The 18,519-nt window shown below is 37.7% G+C and overlaps 2 protein-coding genes across 2 annotated transcripts in view; both read right to left on the reverse strand.

Annotated features, from left to right (window-relative positions):
- The window catches only part of EML6 (EMAP like 6), a 247,629-nt gene that overhangs the window by 171,841 nt on the left and 57,269 nt on the right, over window positions 1-18,519 (reverse strand). The window lies entirely within an intron of this gene.
- LOC130857512 (protein S100-A11-like) lies at window positions 3,523-3,990 on the reverse strand. The gene has a single exon (XM_057743236.1). The coding sequence runs from the start codon at window positions 3,969-3,971 to the stop codon at window positions 3,660-3,662; it is 312 nt and encodes a 103-aa protein (XP_057599219.1). The 5' UTR covers window positions 3,972-3,990; the 3' UTR covers window positions 3,523-3,659.

Consider the following 18,519-nt stretch of genomic DNA (forward strand, 5'->3'; position numbering starts at 1 on the left):
AATGTAAAATAGATGGCTAGTGGGTAGCTGCTGCATAACACAGGGAGATCAACTCGATGATGGGTGATGATTTAGAGGACTGGGATAGGGAAGGTAGGAAGGAATTGCGGGAGGGAGGGGATATGGGGATATATGTATAAATAGAGCTGATTCACTCTGTTGTACAGCAAAAACTGGCACAACAGTGTAAAACAATTATACTTCAATAAAGAGATTAAAAATGGCTTCTGTAAATTATAACAAAAATAAGTAGAAAGGAAGAAATAAAGAGCAGAAATCAATGAAATAGAAAACTGAAAAATGATACAGAAAATTAACAGGGCCAAAAATTGGTTCTTTGAAAAGCTTAACAAAAATGATAAGCCACCAGAAATACTGATTTAAGAGAGAGAGAGAAGGAGGGGACAGAAATTGTTCAGAATTATCAAGAATGAAAGAGAAGATATCACTGCAGAACAAAGAGACATTAAAAAGAATAACAAGAATGAATCAAAACATTTAACAACTTAGATGAAATGGACAAATTCCTTGAAAGACACAAATTACCATCATATTCTCTCTCCCTCTCTCTCTCTCTCCCCCTTCCTCTCTCTCTCTCTCACACGCACACGTGCGCGCGCGCGCGCGCGCACACACACACACACAGAAATCTGGATAGCCCCATATGTGCTGAATTGAATTCATAATCACAAAGTTTCCCTAGATGGTTTCATTGTGAACGTACCCAGCATTTATCAATTCAATGCAATCTCAATCAAAATTCCAACAGGCTATTTCATAGAACTGACAAGCTGATTCAAACTTTTATATGTAAATGTACAGATCTTAGAATAGCCAAAACAAGAGATAATACCAGTCTTACACAAACTCTTGTGGAAAACAGAGGAGGAGATGCTTCCCAAATTACTCTATGAAGAACTGACACCAAAACCTGATAAACACAATCTAAGAAAATAAAGTTATAAACTAATATCCCTTATGAACATAGATGCAAAAATTCACTAATAAAAAATTAGCAAATGGAAATCAGGAGTGCACAATCAAGCAGGGTTTGTCTCAAGAATGTGAGATTGATTTAACAGTGAAAAATCAATGTAAATCTCCATATTAACATATAAAGCACAAGACCATATGATCATTCCAATAGATGCAGAAAAGGATTTGACAGAATGTAACACCCATTCATGATAAAAACTCTCAGCAAGTTAAGAATAGAATGGAAATTCCCAACCTGATAGAGAGCAACTATTTAGCTCCTGTAGCTAAAATATTTAATGTTGAAATACTGAATGCATTCCTTTAAGGTAAAGAACAAGGCAAGGATGTCAGTTTCATCACTTCTATTCATCACTGAACTGGCGGTCCTAGCAATAAAACGCGCAAGAATAAAGAAATAAAAAGCATGAAAATTGGAAAAGAAGTAAAACTGTCTCCATTCACATAAGGTATCTTTATGTAGAAAATTCTAATAAATCTATAAAAATACCTCCTAGAAGTAATTAGTATAGCAAGGTTGCAAAATATAAGATCATATACAAAAATCAATTGTATTTTTATATACTGACAGCAAACAATTAGGAAAAAAATGTAAACACCACTTATAACAGCATCAAAAATATAGAGTCCTTAGGAATAAATTTAAGAAAAGATACACAGTTCTTTACAATGAAAAACTACAAAAAATTACAGAGAAAAACTAAAGACAATTTAAGTAAATGAAGAGATATATCATGTTCATGGCTAGGAAAATTCAATACTGTTAACATTCCAATTCTTCCAAAATTGATCAATTTATTGCAATCCTACTCAAAATTCCAACAGAGTTTTTGATAGAAATTGACAAGTTGATTCAAACCCTTAAGTGAAAGTGCAAAGGTTCTAGAACAGCCATAACAATCTTGAAAAAACAACAAATTTAGAGGATTCACACTGTTGACTCCAAGATTTACTATAAATCTACAGTAATTAAGAAAAGGTGATTTTGGCATAAGGCTAGACAAGTGTACCTATTAAAAGGAAGTCCAGGGAAGTCGAGTAACTTGCGCAAGATTGCAGGGCTGATGAATGGTAGAGACGGGATTTGTATTCCAGCAGTCAGGTGCTAGAGTGTGTGCTTGTAACCACCATACAGAATCCTTCTCAACAGAACAGTTTCACTACAAACCAACTGCTTCCCATAGAGCCCTTCCTATCAACAACAGTCTAAAAAATTATGATGTTAGTAATAATAATAGCCGCCATTTGTGAAGCACCTACGACAGATCAGGCATTGTGGTAAAAATTTACTTACGTTTAACCCTGGAAGGCCTGGCGATGCTCTAAAACGGTTTGTTCTACACATTCACTTCATGTCACCACAACAGAACTGAAATTTTCTTCAAAGTAGGGCCTGTGTTAATCCCCACAAACTTTACTGGTATGTTAAGCCTACTATGCTTAAATCTCTGTTACTCTTAAGCCTTCTGGTGCTGAGTCATTCGTAGCCACTTAAACATGTGTGTGTCTGTGTGTGTGCAAATTCAATATATTCAATTTTCATTATAACAGGATTAAGTTTTCCTTTAAAATAGCAAACTCTCCAAGCATATTTAAAATAGGATTCAATTTACAAAAAAATCCACCAAAACCATAACAAAAAGCTCAATTTACTTAACGCTTTTCAAAAAGGCACAAGTTAAATGAGAATTCTACCTTGAGAAGGAATATTTCATTCCTCCTTTAAGAAATAGGTTCTCTAAAGAAATAGGTCATTAGCTTCTTTATGCTCCTATTGTGTTATTCTGAGTGTAATAAGTAAAGAATGAATAGGACAGGGAAATTCAGGAGGAGATATTTTATCTCTCATCAGTCATTTTTAGAATCCATTAATCAGACTGATTCCCAAGGGGATTTCTTCTGGTTAAAATTAGATATATAGACACAGAGATGCCATATATAGATTGATACCCTAGAGGTTATATTTATATACTAGATGGGTTTTTTGTTGTTGTTGTTGTTTTTGTTTTTCATATTCATTTATTGTTGTCTCAGCTACACCTACATCAACCACAGTTATCGTCAGTGAATTTCTCCAATCCAGTTTCTGAAAAGAATTCAATTTGGTTTTCAGAAAGACAACTATCTTTTTGCATTCTCATAAATCTTTGTTTATGCATTTATTTTCTCCCCACTAGAAGGTAACCTCAGTGAAGACAGGACCTTATCTATCTTGCTGACTGCATCCTCAGAGCCGATGACAGTGCCTGTAGTAGGGGTGCATAGACATTTAATGAGTGAACAATGACAAATGACAACTATCAGTCTGAGTAATTTAGAGATGATTCTGTTGAATTAGTCACTAATGATTCTGAATCATTAGTCATGATTATGTATACACCCAAGATGCATTTTTACTATTTACTTTGCAACTTCTGGTAACCGTTTCCATCAATTTAATTTATATTCCTCCCAGTAGTCTCCCTCCCTTGCACAAATTTACTGACTCTCCAGTGTGTGCTTTAAAAAACAATAGTGTTTTATTACTACCACAGGAGTGGCCTGCACAGGGTGGCAGGTGCCCGGGTTCAGGGTTATGTGTGGGCTGTGAGGAGTAGATGATAACTGGGAGGCTGGAAGGAAGGGGAGTGGGGCTGGAGGCCAGGCCCAAAGGCTCCTCGGATCTACTTCTGGGAAGAGGCAGACTTCATAAAGGATTCAGGGCAAGCTATAGCCAGACCGCCAATAAGATTAAGAAATTCTTGGAAATCTAGCTGCCCATCAGAGTTGAGGTCCAGTTTCTTCATCATGCGGTCAAGGACACCAGGGTCCTTCTGGTTCTTTGTGAAGGCACCCAGCTCCGTATTCATGAAGATTAGGAACTCGGCCTTGGAGAGTTTGCTGTTGTTACCGTCCCTTCCAGCATGCTTTTGGAAAACAGCAATAAGAGACTCGATGCACTGTTCGGTCTCTGTAGGGCTGGATAATTTTGCCATGTCGGAGAGGAGCGAGGCGAGCGGCGCGGCGAGCGGAGAGCGGCGCGGCGAGCACTGGGCGGCGCGCCGGCTCTCCGGCCTCCCGGCTGCGGCCCCACCACTAGATGGGTTTTGTATCATACTTGTTTTTTCTTTTTTAGAATCTTTTCAAATCTTTATCTCCTTAAACTTTCTCACATAGGAAGATTACAGTCTCATTTATATAATTTTATCAAGTCCCAATTTTTTAAAATAAATTTAGATAATGAGAACACGTACGTCATCTAGACTTTGGAGCTGGCTTTTGAATGCTAACAATGATAACTTGCTGATAAGCATGTCCATGAAATAGAAATTATGCAAATTCCACAGAAGCAGCTTCTTTTGAAGCCAAATGAGTAACATTTGTCTTAAATTCTAAAGCTGTACCTCCCTAACCTGCTCCTCTGCCTGTCATCACTGTTTTCTGCAGGGACCAGGGAACTGGGCTCACTCAGTTACCAAGTTTTGAATGTGAGGGTGTCTCATCTTCTACAAGGGGTTAGATTCTACCCACCATCAGGGAGAGTACAGTGCTTGCACGTCGTCTGTGTCTATGACTCTGTACAGCACTGAGACCCACTAAGGAAACTAGACAGTCCTTCAGGGCACATTCTCCTTGCAAGGGGTGGCAAGAGGCCCAGCCATGCTGTTTAAGTCATTCTCTCTCCCCACCCCCCCAGGATACATGAGGGAAATGGTGTTTGATGAGACTCATACTAATTTTCTACCCACAAGAAGCTTACAACCTAGCTGAAGAAGGAAAACCAACCTAGATAAATAGCTGCCCAGTAGTAGAATGGCATGGTAGAATCCTGGGGTAAAGGATGTAAATGAGAAAGGAGTTTAAAGAAGCGTAGGTCAGTGGGAACTGGTGTGGTCAAAGAAGAATCAACAAATGAGTCAGCATCCTGAAATGTTTAGTTGCTGTCATAAAGACGGGGTCAGTTCTGGCACCAGAACCTACTAACACTAAATTCATCTCCAATGACCCTCCTTCAGGCATTCACTAAACATGATAAACATGACACTAGTCATGTAAGAATGTTTAGGATCTTTTTATTATTAAAGTTAACCCCTGAGCTTACTAAACATTTATAGATGAAAGACTTTACTCCACTTAAAGGAAAAAGAGGCTGTTGGACACTGAGAAGCTTTTACAGGGAAAATGTTAGGCAGACAGGATGCTTAGCGGGGCCTCTGGACCAGTCAGTCTAAGGAGCCCGTAGGGCTGTAGTGGGAGGGGTCTGAATTAAGGAGCACTGAGAAGATGCTGCCCTACCATCACCCCCACCCCCCAAACACACACTCCCAGATGTTTCTGCCAGAGAAGAGGATTGAGGACATATGTTTTAATAATGAAATCACATGGCAGCAAGTGGTCAAATTATGACTTTGCTATGAAAAATTTGCATAATATAGGATAAGGATATTCAGGGACAGAGAAAGAGGTGAATAGGACTCCATAATGCTGAATTGACGTCTTTAAGTATTTAAATGATTTAAATGTAGTGACAAGTGTTTGAGTGAAGATGAATGGGCAGTGTAGTGTAATGGCACAGTCTGGAAGCAAAGAAGCCTCCGCTGAAATGTCAGCTCCCCCACTGTGGAACCACGCTGGAGGGCCAGCTAGGTAATCTAGCCTAGCTGTTCAATTTCTTTATCTGTGAAATGTTGGTACTAACTGGATTTACTTCCTAGAGCTGTGAGCTTTGTATGAAATGACACACGGAATGTGCTCAGTGCACAGCTGGGAAAGTGAAAAATGCTCAGCCAGGGTCAGCTTTGGTCACGTTTACTGGGCCAGGCAAGTCAAGGGGGCTGACCAGAGAGCCATTTAAGGGAAACTCCTGATAAGGACTGTTCCATCAGCTGCTAAGTAAAGACTTCTTCTCTCAGTGCAGAGGGAACTGTGTCCTAGGGGTTTGTTGACAACAGGCAGGGGAGGCGAGAGAATGAAGCTAGGCTGGAGTTCCAGCCGTCACATCTGTATTCCAGGCAGCAGGGGTGGGGAAGACACAGAGGTCCCACCACTCCCACCAGCCTAGCTGAGCCAGCTCCCACCGTAAGTGCCTTCCTGGAAGTCCAAACAACACAACTGACTCCAAAGAAGGCTGGGGAATGTCGTTCTGGGGGGACACACTGCTTCTCTGAAACAATTTGAGGTTCTGTTGCTAAGGAAGGGGAGAACAGATATTTGTACTCAAACATCTGTGGCAGTGTCTTCCACAGTCCTTGAAATGATACTTGCGGTGTTGGGTGTGTGTGAGGAAGTCCAACAGGATTTAGTGTTCACAGTAATCATCTGTTCTTTGAATTGCACAGAAAAGTTAAATATACATAGATTTGCTTTCATAATATGTGTTCTTTGAAATTAAGATCATCAAAAGTAGCTTTTATTAAATAACAAATGTTGGTGAGGATGTGGAAAAAAGGGATCCCTCATGCACTGCTGGTGGGAATGTACATTGATGCAGCCACTGTAGAAAACAGTATAGAGGTTCCTCAAAAAACTAAAAATAGAATTACCATAAAACCCAGCAATTCCAATTCTGGGTATCATTCCAAAGAAAACAAAAACATTAATTCAAAAAAGTAAATGTATGCCTATGTTCATTATACCATTATTCACAATATCCAAGATATGGAAGCAACCTAAGTGCCTACCCGTAGATGAATAAATACAGAAGATACAGCGTGCACATACACACAGCAGAATGTTACTCAACCATAAAAAAGTGAAATCTTGGCATGTGCAACAACATGGATGGACCTTGAGGGTACTATGTTAAGTGAAATAAATCAGACAGAGAACAACAAAGAAAGTATGATTTCACTTACATGTGGAATCTAAAAAACAAAACAAAGCACAAACAGACTCACAGACACAGAGAAAAAAACTGGTAACTGCCAGAGAAGAAATGGTTTGGAGGGGTGTATAGGTGAAGGATATTAAGAGGTACAAACTTTCGGTTGTAAAGTAAATGTCATGGGGACATAGTGTGCGGCATAGGGAATACAGACAATAATAGTATAATAACTCCGTATGGTGACAGATGGCACCTCCTCTTATCATGATGACCATTTTGAAATGTATCTAAATACCAAATCATTGTGCTGTACACCTGAAATTAATATTATATTGTATGTCAATTATACTTTAATTGTAAACAAGCAAACAAATAAATAAATTTGAAGTCGTTTTTATTATATACTGGGACCAAAAATCAATTTATAAGTATTTACATTGTATCTTTTCAGGAAACAAGGTTAGTCTATGTTTTATTACATATTTTGTGATTTGATTCTCCTGTCCCCAAGAATTGAAAGATTAAAAAATTTAAATCAACATATAAAATAATCCAGATGCCATACTTTAAAACTGTTTATATCTTGATCTCTTCAGTTGTCTGGTAAAAAAAAAAAAAAAAAAAAAAAAAAGGCTGCTTCCAAACACCTTTGTGTCCTAATAACATCTTTTAAAAATCCTAAATTTCAGGGGGCCTAAGAATGGCAGTGGTTAAGAATCCACCTGCCAGAATAATATGGAAACATAACATGAAGGTAAATTTATTTAAGTTACAGAAGGAAGCTTCAATGATTACAACATACATGCTTGCTATTAATGGTTTAGGAAAAATTATCACGGTTTTAACTTTGTTCTCCTTTCTTCCTTGTAAACATCAAAATGATAGATTCATAGAATAAACTGATTGATACAGGAAAAAAAAAAAAAACAGAATCCACCTGCCAATGCAGGAGACACAGGTTCAATCCCTCGGCAGGGAAGATCCCACATGCGGGGGAGCAACAAAGCCCGTGTGCCACAACTACTGAGCCTGTGCTCTAGAGCCTGTGAGCCACAACTATTGAGCCCATGTGCCACATCTATTGAAGCCTGCTTCCCTAGAGCCCGTGCTCTGCAACAAGAGAAGCCAATTCACTGAGAAGCCCACGAAGCGCAACAAAGAGTAGCCCCGATATCCACAACTAGAGAAAGCCCACGTGCAGCAACAAAGACCCAACGCAGCCAATAAATAAATAATCCTAAATTTCCATCTCCTTAAATAAAGTATAAGGTCCTTGTGAACGTCTTATATTTATATAGCATCTATGTTTCTATTTTATCCCAAAGTGCCCAATGGAATATTAGGTATTAAAAAATACTTCTTATTGAAATATTTGAAATATTCTTTTTTCCAGATCCCTTTTTTGAACAGTAATTTTTCATTTTTTAAACGTTGAGCTATAGTTTACATAAAAGAAAATTCACCCTTTTTAGTGCACAGTTCCATGAGTTTTGACAAATCTGTGGTCGTGTAACCACCACAGCAATCAAGATATAAAACAGTTCTATCACCCCGTCACCAGTTCTGTCTGTGCCCCTTTTTAGTCAACTCTTCCCCTTGTATTTGGTAATTACAAATATGGCTGGCTGCTATAAATACGTCTATATAGGTTTTTGTGTGAACATAAGTTTTAATTTCACTTGAGTAAATATCTAGGAGTAATTCTGCTGGGTCACCAGATATTTATTCAAAGCCCCAAATCAAGAGTTAGCTTAGATAGCAAGTTTTTATTAAGCACTTTGACAGTTATCCCCAAAGATCTGCATAATAAGTTACTAAAAAGAGAAATTGGCACCAATACTTTAAGAGATAGCCCAAGGGACATTAACAAAGTAGGCTAGAAGTGAAGGGATAAAATGTATCAAGATCTATTTTTCATTGTGCCCAACACAACGGAAATAAGAGGAAATATTAGATGTTGAAAAGCAATAAGGAAATACACAGTTTTAAGATTAATGTATTCCCATTGGTGCTGTAATTTATACTTCCTTCTATTACTCTTCCTACAAGTCACATTTCTGACCTTTAAAGAGATTGTTGAACAGAATGGGAATGACTTTAGGAGGTCACGGGGCATTCTGATGTTTGCTTACATGGAATCTTCTGAAGGGGAGCTTGCTGTAATAAATGATGCAATAAACCTTAAAGAAATGTTGGGATTTTCTGAGTCAAAGAAGACATATCACTCCTTCCTAGAATCAGAACTAAAAGGAAACTCAAATATAATCTCATCCCACTCTTTCAGTCCACAGATTAGAAGAAAATCAGAGCCAGAGAGGAGAAATCACTTGCCCAAGAGTGCAGCTACTTCACGGTAGAGTCCGGGGCTGGACTTCATAAGACGAAGGCAAATAGAGGGGTGGAGCTTCTAACATAATCCTGCTGTATGAAGGCAAACAGAACACCCCCTCCCCCACATAATATGCCCTTTTGGCACATTGATTATTTTAAATTAAAGTTACTTAAGAAACAGCCAGAACAGGAACAGTACTCTGACCCTCCTTTGGCCCACTGAAAGCAGCAAATATATTTCCCACATGAGGAGTACCCTCCCTGCATCTGGCAGGGAGGCATCCTTAGCGCCAGAGATGGGGAACTGAGGGTTGAGAATGCTATTGAAACAAACTTTGTTACCCCTTCATTAATTAGCTACCTAAGCCCAAACCCCTTTGTTTTGTCAATTCTTCACAAATTTATTATTTCTTTGTCTAAAAGGTATACAAGCTTCCTGCTTTGGTCAATTCTTTGAGTCTCATATTTCTATCAGCTCTTGTACATACAAATTTAAATTTGTTTTTCTCCTGGTAATCTGTTTTATTTCAATTTAATCATTAGACCAACGAAAGGACCTGGAAGGGAAGAAGGGAGACCTTTTTTTCTCTACATATATAAACATTAAATTCTCAATGGCTCTAGCACACAGGTCAACATCACAGGTTTACCTTAGGGACACAGAGAGGAACAAAAGGGGTGGCTGTGTGGCTTTTTGTTTGTTTAAAGTAAATATTTTATTACTCAGTAATTCTTCCTTCTAATTATAGAATGCACTGACTGGAACTAGAAGTGGGGGAAAATCAGTCAAGTGCAGGGTTTATATTATTAGAGAACACAACCAATGAGAAATAATCTTGTATCATAGGTACAAAATGGGGGAATACTGCTGGATTTCTTTTCATTTTGAAGGTGCACAGATTGCAGTAAAGCAAACAAACAAACCAAAAACCAAAACCAAGCCAAAACAAAACAAAAAAACCCCCAAAACAAAATAAAACTAGGACTCATTCTCATCTCGACAAACCACCAATGAAATCCCTAACTGGACAGACTGTGGGCACCTCCCTGACAAACTATCTTGAAAGGAGATGAGAAAAAGACCCTCCTGAATGAACATGAAGTGGGACTGCAGGTGTGACTATAAAAGCGCTAACCCCATTCACAATGCTAATTCCATCATCATGGCTTAATCACCTCCCAAAGGTCCCACCTCCTAACACCAACCCACTGGGGATTAGGTTTCAACACTTGAATTTGTAGAGGACACAAAATTCAGTCTATAGCACTTCTGGTTAGGCATTTACTTATATCATGTGTTCTCATTCACAGCTCTGGAGAAGCAGAAAATGAAGTTGATAACTTTATACCCCACTCTGAATTTATGTCTATACCTATTTTATTTTGTAATCTTTATTCAGAAGAAATGCTGGTGGTAATGCAATAACTTAGGCCTGTGGCTAATGTTTATGTTTTAAAGTTTAAAAAGTAAATTACAAATATGCATCACCTTTTATGGAGTCCTGACACTGACATGGATGTGACTGAGCAACCATGGGAACCTGGTATGAAGTATTTTTAAAGTATAACCAATTTTGATTTTGCATCCAAGTCTATTAGAATTTATGTCCTTGGTTCTCAGATGTTCATATCTAAATGTCATAATACAAGATAGGCATAGGCCATCTAGGTTTGAAATGTGTGGTGACAATAAAGAAAAGAAGTGGTAGTGCATACACAGAATGTGTGGAGAGCACGTAAATATCATTTACAATTTCCACACATCAGAAATTTATTCTACTATTCAGAGCACAACTCACAGCGAAGACGCTTTTTACTCCCAACAGTAAATCTGAAATTAATTATCCAAACATTCTCTTGGGCACAATATAAAAACTTTAACCTAATTAACTCAGTAAGATATTAATGAAAACAATATATACATGTGTGGAAGAACAGTGAGAGATAAAATATTATTATAAAATGGGTGAATTGCCATTATACACATAGCAAATCATCCAATTTGTTTTTTAACTAGCTCGTTAGAAATTACCCACCATTCAATCTTTACTACATAAAACCACTAGTAATTAATGAGTTTTAAAATATATGTTACTATTATTAGCTATTCAATATTTGGGGAAAACATTCTTCAAACAAATAATCTAAAGGTTACCCTTACATTTTTCATCATCTAAAAATAAGACAAAAAAAAAAGACAAATGTGTATATAGCTTTGCAAAATGAGGTCACACACACACACCCCCCCTGAAGCTTGCTCTAACTTATGTGTCCGAGCCAGAGAAATCAATCAATACTTGTAAATATTCTTTATTCTAAAGTTTTCTTTGTACCTATTGCCTAACAGATGTATATTAAAAATGGAAGGGTTATTAAAACTTCAGGAGAAATAAATTTTCAACTTCTGAAATAGATGTTTTAAAAAGTTTGGTCATATTTTTTAAAAAAGCCAATTAATGTTCACCATCACTCCCCAACTAAACAAGTACAGAAATAACACCTTTGGGAATTTCCAATATCATGACTGGTATACCAGTCTATTAGACTCTACAAATGAGGAAAACCAGCCAAATAACCAGTTATTTTAGTGAAAAATTTTGCCTGATCATTTTTTAAAATTTCAAAGACATTTAAACAAATTTCATTTAAACACACAGGCTACCTTAGGTGAAGCAAACTTTCTCTTATAAAATCTGAATTGAGAGACCTCAAGAAAGCCCCCAGGTCAAAAGACAGCACCATACATGTGACTCTAAGCTCCCCGTCAGCAAGTTGCTCCACTTTATGATTAAAGATTGCATTAAATTCCATAAGCATTTATTAATCATTGATTATTACCCACTACTTATAGATCAATTACTATGTGTTACTTTACTCCTGATCTCATGTAATCCTCAAGAACAATCCAATGGGATAAGGATACCTATCCTTCCCTACACTCAAGTATACTGAGACTCAGAGAGGTTAAGGAACTTGCCCGAGCTCACAAAGCCTACACATGGCAGAGCCAGGATTCAGATTCGGGTCTGTATGACTCCACAGTCCTTTCATAATTCAGTCTTCCTCTGGTTCCCTTTTAAAATACAAATACACTTGAAAATCTCATAAAACCTGACATCTAGGTACAAATAATATTTTATTTCTCTCTTTCATCTCGCTCACTGAGGAGGCCCAGACCATGGGAGAGCCACAAGTTTTACATGTTAGGATATTGATGAGAAAACAAGAGCATTTGTCAATTTCAGCACTAACAGCCTCTGAATGGCCTCCTCCAATGCCCTCTCCCCTCAGTCCAGGATCGGAGACTCCTTGGAGCCCTGCTGAGTCTCCGCTGGCAGTACCTGCTTTGCTTGCAGACAAGGTAAGAGCACACCTGGGCACCTACCCTACAAGGGGGACGTTCTCATGTTCCACCTCCACCTGCCCCCTTGCTTCCAGACCCATAACCAGAATCAGATATCTTGAAATGGGGGCCAAAGAAAAAGTCAAACCAGAGAGAAAAGGCTTACACACCAAAGAATGGCAATATTTTGCAAACTTATAAACACGTATAAGTTTGTCAAGTTTCACTCAGCCAGTACAAACTTGGGGGATCTATGTGAGAATCCGAGGAAAGGGAGGAACGTGATTTCAGCTTAGGCTTTCTAGATCTAGCTGTCCTAACAGAGCTTCTGGATTCAATATGGAAGCCCAAGCAACTGGGGGTCATTCTAATTGTTTGCTCCATTTCTTCATTAAAATGTGGACTCAATGGTGCACTATTTGGCAGAAACTCCTTAGTATAACGGAGAGGAAGGAACCCAAAGACTCTGAGATGTGTACTGCGGGTTTTATCTCGTGTGAACTGTTCACTGACCTTCCGAGAGAGCAGAGCAGACTCTTCCCTCACCAGAACACCCTGCAGGCCTGGACAGGAGCCCAGCACAGCATCTGAATTAGGGAGCCTCCTGTGGCTGGGCACTGTTCTGGGCTGTGTGGCCTCTGGCTCCCGTAGAGATCCAGTAAACTCCCAACACTCTTTACTTCTCTGTTTATAGCACCTAGAGTAGATTCTCATTGAGGCCAAGAACTCTTGAGACCTCAGTCCAGGGCATTCTTTACTGAAGCTAGGGAGATTAAGACAAGAGCAGCTAAAGAGGGGTGGGAACCAGACTTAAAGAGGGAGGAGCCCCCCTAGAAGACAGAGCAGAGAGAAATCTTCTAGGGAAAGCAGAAGAGCCACAATGTGCAGCCGTCTCATCCTCTCTACTGTCAGCTCTGGGATACCCCAAGTTGATTATACCAGAGAAAACAAGGTTCTCTACAATGGATGCTCTCAGTTAACTCCTTCACCGCGGCACTCTGGATAGCCCCTCCACTCCCATCACCCCAACCATACCCAGCATGCCCTGTGCTGCTGCCCAGGCCCAGCCAGCTCGTCTCTCCTACTGATGCTCCTGGCCACAACTGCCCTGGCCTCTTCCTGAAGAAACTGACTTGTGTGGGCCAACTGCTTATAAGACCGAAGCTCCTTGATGATGCATTACTGTTCTTTGTCATCTCGTGTAATAAGGCAGAGGATTTTATTAACTAGGGTTTTTTGCTCTGTATCTCCTGAGAGAAAAGCAGGTAAAGCTGGAAACCAGACTGTACTTCCCAAGGGGCTGCACCCGGCAGGGAGGATCATGAGTCAGGAGAGAGTTGCAGGGAAGAAGTAAAAATAAAGGGAAAGAAAGGAAGGTCGCACAGAGGTGGGGAGAAACTGAGCGACAGAGGGAAGATATGATAGGAACAAACATGAATGGTGAACAAAGAGGGGCAAGACTGGGGAAGCACTTTGGGAAGATGGATAAATGAACTAGAATTTTAGGATATTTTGCTCAATGATATGCTGTAAAGCCCTGAAGCCTCTTTAAGGAAACCCAGAACCAGGATTTTTGTTACTCGGTAAGGTTTCCAGAGTTGGATTTGGTTGGAAGGGTGATGGCAGAGAGCAGGTCTAGATAGGCCAGGGAGTAGAGGCAGGTTTCAAATCCAACAAGAATTCTCAGTTTATACCTCCAATAGTTTAATTTTACAAATGACACAGTCATGCAATAATCCTATACAACAATTTAATTATCTTAATCATGATGACGCAAAATACACAAAATGAGATTAAATCACATAAAATCTTAGAAGATTCCCTAAGAAACTTACGATACTGCATCCCTTATGATCTTTAGTTCTTTTTAAATGAAATTAAAATAACACATTATGGGGGCATCCTAGGTGGCACAGTGGTTAAGAATCTGCCTGCCAATGCAGGGGACAGGGGATTGATTCCTGCTCCAGGAAGATCCCACGTGCCGCGGAGCAACTAAGCCCGTGCACCACAACTATTGAGCCTGTGCTTTAGAGCCCGTGAGCCACAACTATTGAGCCCATGTGCTGCACCTACTGAAGCCCACGCGCCTAGAGCCCGTGCTCCACAACAAGAGAAGCCACGGCAATGAGGAGCCCACTCACCACAACCAAAGAAAGCCCGTGCACAGCAAAAAAAGACCAAATTAAATTAATTAATTAATTAATTAATTAAAAAATAACACATTATGTAGCATTTATGTTCACTTTATGAAAAGTGAGGCACTGAAGAATTAAACTTATCTTTTCAAACAAACCAAACTAACTCACCTAGCCCAAGGTCTGTGTGTTTCTCCTGGTGCAGTGCACTCTCAAAGATCTGTTCTTATCCCTTCCACCATGTTAAGTGTCATCTTCTCTGGTCCTTATTTAAAACAAGCAAAGACAAGGTAAGGGGTGTCCAGGCCACAAATGTCCTGTGTTTTATGCCTCATTCCTAATGAGAAAAGCTGCTGTCTTGGATGGAAGGGAGATAGTAGAATTTTGTCTGTGACATGCTAAACCTTCCTGTTGTCTTCTGACTCAACAAATACTGTGGTAGAACTAAAATAACAAAAAGGTCCAGGATTCTAATTCACCACGACCCAGCAAGAGAGTTCCAAAAGCAATGATGAACTGTGCAGTAAACTGACACAGTAGCCTACGTGTGCCCAAATCACAACCAATCACCAGAAAAAGAAATGTGACAAATAGAAAGCAAGGGGAAAAAATGGAGAGTTAAGAAATAGCCAAAATATAGAGACAGAGAGATATACATATGAACTAACAGCTTATACATTTTTATTTCTATGACAAAGAACAAGGAAAGAGTATTTAAAATATTGTGTTGGGTGGGGGAGTTAGCACCAAAATAAGCTGCAGAGGAAACTAAAAAGCTTAAGTAGAGACAACAATTTTAATCATAGACTGGCAAAAATGCAGCATATCAGATATGTACAAGGATGATAACTTTCTCAGCTATGAAGCAACAGACACCAAGAAAAAGATCATGATTTCCAAAAAGAAATCACATTTAAACACTTACAAAGTAGAATAAGAACAAAACCAAAAAGACAAAGACTGATAGAAATGCTTGCATTAAATGTAACCATTGTCAAAATCTGTACTACATGGTGGAGGAGTTTAGAGTTTTAGTCCTAGGGCCTGAGCTCCAATCTCTAATCACCATTTATTAGCTGGGTAACTTTGAGCAACTAACTTCTCTTTAAGCCTCAGTTTCCTCATCTATAAAATGAGGACATAAGAATTCTTAGTTCATGGGGCTGTTGGGAGCATTAGCACAAAGCCTGGCACATGACAAAGGACTGAGGAAATGACAGCTCTGAAGGTGACAGTGCTGCTGGATAAACAATTCACCCAAGGAGAAGTCAAAAGAAAACTGAAGTTTTTATTCCCTATCAACAAAATTGGAATATCTTTAAATGCCATTTTACACTCCTAAGCAGCAAAAAAATATATATAACACCCAATGTAGGCAAAGCAATTCACTATTGGTGGTTCAGGAAAACATTACAACACTTTTAGAAATATGGTAAAATGTAGTATTTATACTCATTTACGTGATATTATTAGTATTTATACTCATTTACGTGAAAACTAGTCATAAGTATTTATCCTAATTCAATATAAAAGAGATAGGCACAATAAAGTTAATTCTTGATCACTGATTTAAAAGTTTATAACTACACAAAGATCGAACATTAAAGAAATGGTTTAATAAATTATGGGACATGAACATGTTATGCCAAAATGCAGATATTTAAAATAATAATTATATTACAATGATATTAATATTAAATGAAAACAGCAGAATACAAAATAGCATGTACAGTCTCATTACAAGTATATTATGACATATACCAATATAGATAGTATTATGCAAAAAGACAAATGGACAACTTTTTAGGGTAGTGAAAAAAATGAGTGACTTTAATCTCATATTTAAAAGTCTTGTCTTCCAAAAATCTATTTTTTTTAAAATCAAGCCTCAAAATTTTTCAACGTATATAGTTCTGTCCTTGTTGGGTCAAGATAGCCTCAATTCATTATAAACTGCAGCTAACTTCGGGGACATTTTTCTGTGCAACACCAGCTATCCATGCTTAATTACATTTAAAAAATCAGATTGAGAAGAGGTATATATCTTTATTTCACCTCCTTATCTAGTTAGACAAGCTCCTAAAATCAAATATAATTTTGTTCCAGATGTGGAAGAAGATTTTACAAACTGGGTACAAACTGACCACATGGCAATACAGAAAACTATTTGCAGTGTTCTGAGGATTATTTAAAATATTGACTAAAAAAAAGATTTTAAAGTATAAATTAAAAATATAGACTTAAGCTTGGTTTTTGCTTGCAATATAATACAGTGTTTCATTAAATACTTATATAACACCCATAATAAAAAAGAAATATGCATATACACCAATTGCCATGGAATATGAATAATTTCTTGTTTCATAAAAAAAGATAGGTCAGTGAATGACATTTAGCAGGCATTATAATAAAGTATTTTCCGTGTTTGATGTGATAGGGTATGTTATGACTTTTATCAGTTTTTATTTACTGATTGACATAGTGTATAGCATGAATGCATATGTATATTAACTTCCCCATCAGGTAGAATAATCCACAGGGACAAGGCTAATGGTCACTGACAGCAATAAAAACATCTATAATTTATTGGACTTTTACTATGCGTTGGTTAGGATAAGCCTTCACACGGATTGTTTCACTTAATCATCCCAACAGCCCTAAGTTAGCTGCTAGCTTCATCGTCTCTTTACTAATGAGATACCTGGGGCTCGCCATGGGTTACACAAGAGACAGGAGGTGGTGAAGGTCTAAAATACAGTATTATCTGACCCCACAATTATTAACCTTTATGCTTATATTCAATATACAGATTCCTGGGGAGGAATGAAAATGCATTTTAGAACAACTTCAAACCTGGGTTGCAATAAGCGTTTTTTAAAATTAGCCCTCAACAAACTGAGAAGTTCAATTAATCAAAACACCCTAACATCCCTCCCAACCCCCTCAATAGTGGTGGTTATGGCTTTTTATCCAAAAGCCGTTTACAAAACGAAGACAGTGGTGTGGATGCACAATGAATGAAGGTAAGAATGCTGAAACATCTCGGAAAAGAAGATAGGAAGATAGAACTTAGTTAAAAAAAAAAGAAGAAGAAGAAGAATTTAAGTTGATCCAGTAGAATTATTTATAATCCCTTAGGATTTGATTAGACATATCCTGACTCTTGTTGCAAAGGGAGTTGATAAGGTGAAAACATACCCAGAAGACCAAAGTAATTAACAGAAAATCACTGCATGTATCTTACTTGGGTTCTAGAAGCAAGAAAAACTGATCCTTTGAATTGAAAAGCAAGCCTTGAATTTGACGAGAAAAATAAAATAATCCCAATTTAGAAAAATCATGTCTTTTTCAATTTCCCTAAGAAATCTCCTAATATTTCAAAATACCATGTCAATTACTTCAAAATCTAATTTTTATTTATCGTGCTTCTCAATATATAAGTTTGACTTTAAAAGCACAAAATACTTCATAAGAAATAAAATGACACTTTGTAAATATTTTTAAAGGTTTTGTTTAGTATTAGGGAAACACAAAGGGAAAGAAACTAACCACCAATGAAGCAATGAAGGAAAATTTAATACTGGAGGTAAAATTTAACCTAAGTGTAGAAAGATACTTATTAGGTGGTACAGAAATTTAGAATATAACTCAGTAAAAGCATAGATTTTTTAAAAAAAATTTCATTATTATATGCCTAATTTCTATATAATAGAGAATGTAATTTGGTTGGCACAAAACACATAAACCTTTTTGTTACATGTACTATAATTAAAAGTGACAAAGATAACTCCATATTAACCAATTAAAAAATTTTTTTAATTTACTTGTAAATTTATACATGTACTTCACTATAATACTTATATGCTTTTTAGTATTAGACATAAGTTTTAAAATGTATTTAAGATTCT

Source organism: Hippopotamus amphibius, chromosome 7 (assembly GCF_030028045.1).
Source record: "Hippopotamus amphibius kiboko isolate mHipAmp2 chromosome 7, mHipAmp2.hap2, whole genome shotgun sequence".
Lineage (NCBI taxonomy): Eukaryota > Metazoa > Chordata > Mammalia > Artiodactyla > Hippopotamidae > Hippopotamus > Hippopotamus amphibius.

Bases quoted from the DNA above. Each gene is read 5' to 3' on its own strand.
- LOC130857512 (XM_057743236.1), bottom strand. From the start codon at position 3,971: ATGGCAAAATTATCCAGCCCTACAGAGACCGAACAGTGCATCGAGTCT.